Source organism: Corylus avellana, chromosome ca3, assembly GCF_901000735.1.
Source record: "Corylus avellana chromosome ca3, CavTom2PMs-1.0".
Taxonomy (NCBI): Eukaryota; Viridiplantae; Streptophyta; class Magnoliopsida; order Fagales; family Betulaceae; genus Corylus; species Corylus avellana.
This window is the reverse complement of record NC_081543.1, coordinates 12,894,800-12,904,088: the sequence shown is the minus strand read 5'-3', so window position 1 is coordinate 12,904,088 and position 9,289 is coordinate 12,894,800. Positions and strand designations below refer to the sequence as shown.

The following is a 9,289-nucleotide window of genomic DNA, read 5'->3' as shown; positions in this document are numbered from 1 at the left end:
CTCGAAGAAATCCCTTTTCTGGCGTTACATATTGATATCATTCTTTTGAGTAACTTTTGCTTGCATGATTTTTTATGCCTTTCCCACTCTCTTTTGCACATAATACTTCCTGAATTTTCACTGTGCCCTGAACTGTGCATTTAAAATGCTGTTGAGGCTCATGCTTCCAATCCTCAAATATTGTCTCTTTTTTAAAACTTGTATCCGTCATTCATTTTTCATTTCAATTAAATGATCTACGTATCGGGTTTCACTTGCATTTCATGAACATCAGGTTGCCAACGGTTATAATTTTTCATCTTTCATTGCGTTATGGATCGAACTTGTTGCCATATCTTCTCTAAGTTAATATCATTAGAACAAAAGGTACACAAGATGGTTTGGTTTGTTCTACCAGATCAGTTTTCTCAGCTGATGATGGTGAGATTATTGATCTAATTTTTTCTTTGGCTTTTCTTTCCCTTCCTTAGTTCCTTCCCTGCCGACGTGTAATATATATTATTTTCCTATATATATATATATATATATATGTTTGACTCGTATTAAAATTAGGTTTAACTCCTTATTCATATTTTGACTCTCGAGATAAGAAATTTTGGTTCCGTTTTTGTACACATGGATTTATGTAGAACCCCATTAAATTGGATAATCACATATGATCATATTTTTGTTGCCTTGTTAATATTTCTCCACCTTATATGTGAGTATTAATAACTTTTAGGTGGTGGTTGAGCGTCCAGGCTATAATATGGGTATGTGGTACTGTGTAGTTGGAATGATGTAACCTATTATAAATGTGTGTTTGGTTTTTTATTCTCTTCTCGAGAATTTCTTGGTTATAGAAAAAATGTTGATATTTAATTTTATTTCTTTTTTCATAAAAATGTTGGAATTAAATTCAAACCATTAAAAAAAAAATTTTTAAAAAAATCTCCTGTATTTTTCTTCATAGCACCTAAGCCAAATCCAGATGTGCTGCTTTGTTAGAATCGGAATTTCTTTGAAATTTGTGTCTAAATTCCCTGAAAAGGCGTGAGGGTCAGGGGTCCCTCCATTAGGACCATTATCACTTACCAGTCAGAGAAAAAAGGCCAAAAAAAAAAAGACAAAAATATTTATCTACAGTATTGTCAAGTCTGTTGACCAGTGAAACAATGGTTGAAACTTGAATTGGCCAAAGGAATTGTGGACCACTACCCCTCCTTAGACCAGTGCTTTTAAAGGTCTGCCAATTTTAGAATGTATGGGAGTTCAACAAAGTTATAAGAGTCATGTTACATCACTCTTCGGTCTCCTTTATATCACTCCTCTGTCTCCCTTATGTGATTTAGTCTTCTGTAGCATTTGATGCCCATCTCCCTAACGCTTTTGTGGTCGAGTCTTCCGTAACATTTGGTGCATATAAATTGATTTTTTGGAAGATAAAGATGAAAAAATAGAATGATTCTATCACTCACACCTTCCAACAACCCAAAATTATAACTTGAATTGCTATACAGTATACATCATCCCATCCCTGAAGCTTAATTTTGGGTTGTTCGAAGGTATGAGTAATAATAGAACCATTCTATTTTTCATCTTTATCTTCCATAGAAGTGGACAAGTGTTGAGTTTGATATTAAATGATTTTAGGTCCCTCACCGAATGGAGCTATCATAAACTCATGAAGGCTGTCAACTGTCCTAACCTTTCAAAATAAAGCTAATCATGTCTAGATGAGAGTCAATTTCAAATAACTATCGACATTAATTGCTTTGGAAGGCACTAGGCCTGGGTTAGTATGGAATGCATCTATTCTGAAATGAGAGGAAGTTATGTAGTTTTTATTCTTATTTATTTTTTAATATTATAATGAGGAGAAACTTTGTATATACTGTTAATTATATTGCGTTCATTTTCAAAGAAATTGTAAATTTTGAAATTACAGAATTCAGACAATTCTTTGCATCGAACAACTTGAAAATACTTTCAATTAAAAATGTGGCATTTTACCGATTAGAATTGAGTATATTTTCATTAATTTTTGCTCTTTATATTGTAGAAAAATTTTAAATCAAAAGCTGTCTTTAAGTTTTCTGAAGAAGGCTTTGGAGAAGAAAATTTTTTTCTGACTGCTTCGATAACATGCTACCTTTTTGCTAGGTGACATTTTTCAATCTGTTCGATGCAAGAAACGGCCTGAATTCCTTAATTTGAAAATTTACAATTTCTTTTAAAATTCTGAAGTATGTTGATCGGTGCTAATGCACAGATAAATCCCGAACACTTGAGCTGTCTCTCACCCAAAAGCTAGATCATTATATGGTTTCCAGTGAAATATTACCGATATAATATAATGAGTGCAAAGAGACTACCCCACAAACGAGCTGATTAAGGGCACTTTCTCGAAGGGGCAAGAGTTGGGGAGACAAATGTTACTATGAAAAGTAGCAAGTCAATGTGAAAGGATGTCTTGAGTTGTCGTTGCCCTGTATTTTCACTACTTACTAAAACCCTTTGCCAAGAAAATTTGAAAAGCGAGGGAGAGACACGATATCAGTGGCTGTAAAAGTGGATGCAAATTGAATTTTTAGGGACAGTAATTTCTTCTCTTCTGTTGGCTATTGCATATAATCCCATTTTGATCTAGATTTTGTTTTCATGCCATTTATCTTTAATGTACATATTCTATGATGTTTGTCTAAATCTGCTACAGTTGGATTCTGTGTTTAAAAATTTTAAATCATGTTATTCACTACGTACCGAGATATATCTCGTTAGATCTGTAAAATCAAATCTGAACCATGAAAGAGATTTTCTAAATTTTAGAGGATCTCAGTCTTATGATCTCATGGACTTGATTTCATCATGAGAAGCAACAAATCTCATGTCACAGCGAATCATTGGATAAGAGGGGCAGCCCCGAAGGCGACAAAAACAAAGTTGCTACATCTTAGCCACGGATTTGTTATTAACCTTCATAATTGTTTCACAACTTTGGTGATTCCCTTTGATTGCAAATCCATATTATTGAAGAAAGGGCATAATTATATTCTCTGTCAACTCAGTGATATGCCAATATGCCATAAAGCATGTCAAACAGGTGTTTAATTAGCTGAAGCATTTTATATTTTGGTACCAAGCTAATCATATTTTAAATCACACTCGGTTCTTTTGGTTGATTGGAATCTTATTCTCCCTCAAAAGGTGGAGTCAAGAGAGGTCAAAGCTGATAACTATTGAGTTTAGGGGGATGTTAGCCAAGTAGTGATTAGCAAAAGCACATTAAAGGAAGAGAAAGAAAATTGGTTCACATTGTGTTGTCAGTTTTTCCCTGCCATACTAAATTGTCTGGGACATTGTAAGAATTTTCTTGGAAATCTACAAGTTAGCAGTAGTGTAAAGAAGAATTTATTTGTTTATCACTCTTAAGAAACAGTCATATGGAAAGGGGGAGACCAGACTGCTGACAAAGTAAAAAAGGTTTGAGCAAGTGCATGTGGAGAGAGAGAGAGAGAGAGAGAGAGAATATTCTTAATTGACAAATTAGATTGATTACATATCCTTAAAGTTTTTGAGTAGAGAGGCTTCACTCTCCCAGAAAGCATGCATCTTGAATGTAGACATGGCTGGAAAAAACAAAATCTTGAGCATGAAAGGGAAATGGAGAGGATCCAATTCCTTACTTTTGATGGGATTAGTGTTCTTTGTTATAGGGTTGAGATTAAATATGGCTGCTTTAATGTTAATTTAAAACTCATTAAAATGCTACAGTTAGTCTCACTTTGCTTGCCTAAAACTCATTAAAATTCTAGCAGAATATATGCTTCCATCAAGCTGAATCTATGGGGGCATTTACTGATTAGGCCATAAACAGTTGCCCTTTGATGCATTGAGAAGACACAAATGGAGCATTTTCTTGAATAAGAATGTCGTAATGTTCCCAACCTTTCTTCTCTTTTTTCTTTTTTTAATTAAAAAAAAAACATATATGAAAAAAAGGCTAGCTACTCATTGAAAAAGGCTGATAAGAGAACCTAAACCCTAATACGGTTCTACCGATGTCAACTCTCTGGCAACACATGGTTTTAGAGTATTTTTGAAATTGCGTTGGGAAATAGAGTTTTTTTTATGGAAAAAGCTTGAAAGAGATTTTTTTTTTTTCTTAAAAAAAAAAATTGTAATTTTCAAGCTTCCAGCCCCCAAAACGCAGTTTTAGTCCTTTTTTAGAACAAAAAAGTGTAAGTTTTTTACTAAACAAACTCATTTTTGTTTGGCACAACTTTTTATGTATTAAAAATTTAAAAATGTTTTTTAAACTTCTTAACGTAATTCCAAACATACTCTTAGCTTTTGTTGATAGAAAAAGACATACACATTGAGATTCCTAGCAAAGTGCACCTAACTAACTTGGCATGGCAGCCCATTTTAGTAACCACATTGCTTGATAGAAAAATGTAGGTTAAATCCTGTTCACTCAATTTGGGGGTCATACAGATGCAATTCATTGAAAGCTTTCACCGTTTTAAATAAAACTTCTAAAGTTATCATGAGATTCCATTTTTTTTTATCTGCAACTAGCTTGAGCAATAAAAGGAAAAATAAATGCATTGATTACTTTAATTAAGTGCCCAACCAACAACACCACCTTAGTCAACAAACCATTATCTCCAAAAAAGACAGCCAAATAAAAGAAAAAGAGAAGAACATGAAAAGAAAAAGAAAAAGAAAAAGAAAAAGAAGAAAAGAGCACCTACAGCTCCCTATGTTCTTGTTTTTGCTTTCTATCTAAGCCCCTTTGTCACTTTTTCCACCCTCATCTTGTCCCTTCATAGAAATTTGCATTGTAGGAGCTTTCTCTCCCTTTACTTGTTATTCTTGCCTTGCATCCATTGCTAATCTACAAAACCAGCAGTGTTTTTCTATTGCGCTCATATCTTCTGTCTATTGTTAGAAAGAAATTCCCACCACCATCCAAATCCATACACTTGTGTTCAGGTAATACTTTGTTTACTCTATTTTCATTTCACAATTACAAGACACAATTATTACACAAACCCCTTGCATTGTTTTGAGAATTCTCACTGTAAGCTGCTATAAAGGTTTTGGGGTTCTTCTGCAACTGTTTTGAATGATTTCATTCTATATACCTGTTTAAGTATCATTTTTTGTTCTAAGAATATTCACTAGCTTAGCAGGAAGAAACCCTGATGTTCAAATTATTATTAAGTTAAAAATTCTGTTTAATTTCTTGAGCATTAGTCATGGCAACTCTAGGAAACCCGAAAGCTTGGGTACCATATATGAGCAGCAAAGACTGTTCTCAAGGCTTTTGTAGCCCAAACTGCCCACAATGGTGTTACATCATTTTCCCTCCTCCTCCTCCCTTTGAGTTCCCAGAAGACAATTCCAGTACCCCGAATTTCTCTCCTCTTGTTATTGCCATCATTGGCATATTGGCAAGTGCTTTCCTTCTTGTAAGTTACTACACACTAATTTCCAAGTATTGTGGCAAAGTGGACTCAGCAACAAGAGAAGAGCATGATGACTCCATTGAAGAAGAATTGGAAGAAAATCACAACCCGTCGCTCCATGAACCATGGAATGTTGCAACTACTGGCTTAGACGAAGCTCTTATAAAGTCTATTACAGTATGCAAGTACAAGAAGGAAGAAGGGTTGGTTGAAGGCATTGATTGCTCTGTTTGTCTCAGTGAGTTTCAAGAAGATGAGAGCCTAAGGCTTTTGCCAAAGTGTAGCCATGCTTTCCATCTCCCATGCATTGATAGATGGCTCAAATTCCACTCCAATTGCCCTTTATGTCGTGCTAATATAGTGTCTTTCAATGCTGCACCGCTTCCATTGCCTGCACCAGTGACAGAAACACCTTCAAGCAATGAAACTCTGCCTGCAGCAACCCAACAGGCAAATGAAAATGAAGCACTTGCACAAGACATAGAAAGCTGTGTTAGGGAAGAAGAAATGATGCATGGTGATGTTTTTCCAAAGACCCCATTACGCGCTTTTAGTGATTTGGGCAATTCAGAAGAGAGAGATACCATAATTGAGATTAGAGATATTGCAGGACTTGAACATGTTAGAAGATCGTTTTCCATGGATCTTTCGTGCCAAAGCCGCCTTTCTGTTGCTGATATTTTGTACATGAATCAAGATGAAGATGTCCAAGTGGTGGAGTGCCCTGGAGATGCTGGTTCATCAAAACAATTAGCAGGAGAAGCTGGCAAGTGTAGCCATAAAAACAAGGCATTGCATTGTGCAATGAGTCCTATTGCAATGAAGAGATCATTTTCAAGTGGCAGAGTCTTTCTGGCAAGGCATGGGAGAAGACGGAACACAACTATTCCTGTCTGAAAGAGGGGAAACAAAACATGAATTTTAGTAAATTCATGATGAGACTAGAAAATTTTTGGTGTGAGGATATAGAAATTAGTTATAAATTATCCTATGTAGTGTCTGTCAGTGTGAGAAATTAATGTAGTTCTCGCTAAAATGAGAGATAGATATCTCAATGTTTTGTTGACCTTTTCAGTTTCAACAAGGTTTCATCAATATGGGTTCATGGTGTAGTGAAAATCAGATACCAATATACAATGGCTTAAATATGTCATTTGGACCAAGTTTTACCACTTGTTCCTTTCTTCTGTTCAACATTTGTATGCCATTTCCTAAGCTCTTTGAAAAACGCTATGCCGACTCCAAAAACTTGTTTATCACAATTTATGCGGAATTAATATAATGAAGCAATAAACAATTCAATCACCCAAAATATATAAAGCAATAAAGAGGCAGACACAGATATTTTAGTGACGAAGAGGAAACCTTTTAGAAACCGATTTAAAAGTAAAACCTCTCCGGGGCAGCCAAACCCAGGAAATCACTATCAAAAGATTATCCAGAGATTACAGACACTAGGAACACTTACAACCCTTTGCAAGACCTTGGCTCTGTAAGATCGACAAGCCTACAACTCGTCTCCTTGCTCACAATCTTCTTCAACGTGATTCTCCTTTACCGGACCCTTCCGATAGACTTCTCAACCGTAGATTTATCAAAGGAATAACTAAAACTCTAAGAGATTCAATTTAACGCTCACCACATATGATCTCTCTTAGCACAGCCTCCGACGAACTCTCTGGGGGTGAAAATTCGTACTTCTATCTTCTATAATGATGTATATATACCCCCGACAAAACCCTAGACTTAAACCACTTAAAATCACGTTTTTGGGCCTCAAACTTACGGGGTGTCCGGACATGTTAATGGGCTGTCCGGACACGGCTTTGCGGAGCAAAATTTGAGTTTCTGGAAATGAGGTCCGGACCCGGGGAAGGCATGTCCGGACATGGGTGAAACAGCATTCTGGAAATGCTGTCCAGTCTTGATCAACAGCCCCGATCGATGGGCGTTTGTGGTCCGATTGAGCTGAAATTTTGCAGGGACGTTCATAACACATGAATCTACATTATGAACGGTGGAGATTGGATTCTGAGCATTCTATATCAGTGTTTGAGCTCGTGAACAGTAGCCTCTGCATTTTGGAACTGAATTAAGCCAACACAAGAACTAACAAACTCCCCCTTTGGCAATTCAGTGACAAAACCAAAATGCCGAGCCAATCCCATCATCTCCCCATATTTACTCCCCCTTTTTGTCACAGAATGACAAAAGGTCTTCATATTTCCTGAAACACTTCACAAAATATATTAAGGCATATGTGGAACAGGAATACAGAAATAAAACTCATGATCACAAAAAAATGACGTAGAATGCAAGATCATGAACACACATCACCAAAAACTCCCCTCAACATATGACTCAATAATCAACAAGAAGCTAAAAAATGCGAAACATGTTTCTCCCCCTCAAAAGTCAAATGAACACAAATGATAACACATTAATGACTCATGTATTGCACAATGAATATCCCAAACATGCTCCAAATATGCAAAACATACATGATACTAGAAATGGCTAGAAACTCATATTGCTTAACCCAAGCCAAGAAAATGTTCCATTCAACCTATGCTTGTGTGGTGTGTGGGTAAGCCATCCAAAGAGAAAAATTTTCAATTTACAAAATGAGGAGAAAGTTTCACCACCATGAGGTTTTGACAAGTATATCAAATCAAAAGTCAAACCTTATCATACTAGGGCCTAGCCACTCTCATCCTATACAATTCTCTTTGTAAAATATTTTGCACAAGTTTGACACAGTGAAATAAATTCCTTTTGGAATATGATCTTTTGATTTTATTTGTTTCACTATTTTGTTTATTTTTCTCTTTGAGAAAGTGTCCTTAAACTTTTGGTGCTTATCACAAAAGAGAAAGCAGGAATTTTTAAGCCCTAGGTTCAACTAGCATATGGTCAATTTGAAAAATATGACTAGTCAAAAACCTCATATGGTTACCTAACAGACCTCACAAATAAAGTGAAACAAAACCTCAATTTAAGCTTAAATGTGCACAAAAGATAAAGCATAGGCAAAATGTACCACATAAGCTCAGGCTTTAGGTAACCACAAAAACAAGTCCATTGACACAAATTTTCATCTCATGCATATTAAGAACATTCCAAGACGTAAGGAATTAAATCCATAAAAAGCAACATGAGAAATTAATGGACTATCTAGGTGCATAAGACAAAAGAAAGAAAAGGAAACAATCAAAGTAACATATTTTTGTCTTTTTGAAATTTTTCACAAAAGAAATGCACACAAAAGAAAAACAAATGCAAAACAAAGAAAAATGCAATGCAAAACAAAACAACATGCTTGAATTGAGATTACAACAGGCAAGACATGAATGTCCTTTAGCATTAAACTTTCATCACATCTTATAGGTCCCACTACAAAATAATGATTTGGTTTAATAACTACTTCTAGGTCTTCACAAGACATTACACATTCCTGAACATTTGATTAGCAAGTAGACAAAAATCTTGGTGGTCCGCACACAACATCTCATCTATAAGCTTTTCAAAGATCATGATATATGAATTTCTTGAAAAATCCTTTATGAATATGCCTCAAAACATGAATCTCAAAACAATCATGTATATACTCTTCATACAGAAAGTGTAACAACAAAAACAATGCAGTGCATAAACAATAAAGCAAAAACGAAAAAAAATGCAATGAAAAAAAAACAACATGCTCTAGGATATTACAAAATAAGCAAAACAATCAATCCTAGGCATGTTATTGACTCACCTAACTTTAGGTGAGATCACTACCACTCCCCCTCAATGGGTGAATGGTATCATTCTTCCTAACCCACACTTGAGAAATC

The 9,289-nt window shown here is 35.4% G+C and overlaps 1 protein-coding gene across 1 annotated transcript; it reads left to right on the top strand.

Annotated features, from left to right (window-relative positions):
• The first annotated feature begins 4,711 nt into the window (after positions 1 to 4,711).
• LOC132175278 (E3 ubiquitin-protein ligase Os04g0590900-like) lies at positions 4,712 to 6,537 on the top strand. The gene has a single exon (XM_059587164.1). It carries the CDS (start codon positions 5,244 to 5,246, stop codon positions 6,348 to 6,350), a length of 1,107 nt encoding a protein of 368 aa, XP_059443147.1. The 5' UTR covers positions 4,712 to 5,243; the 3' UTR covers positions 6,351 to 6,537.
• Positions 6,538 to 9,289: the final 2,752 nt, after the last annotated feature.

Coding starts and splice junctions, on each gene's coding strand:
- LOC132175278 (XM_059587164.1), top strand. CDS start 5,244: ATGGCAACTCTAGGAAACCCGAAAGCTTGGGTACCATATATGAGCAGC.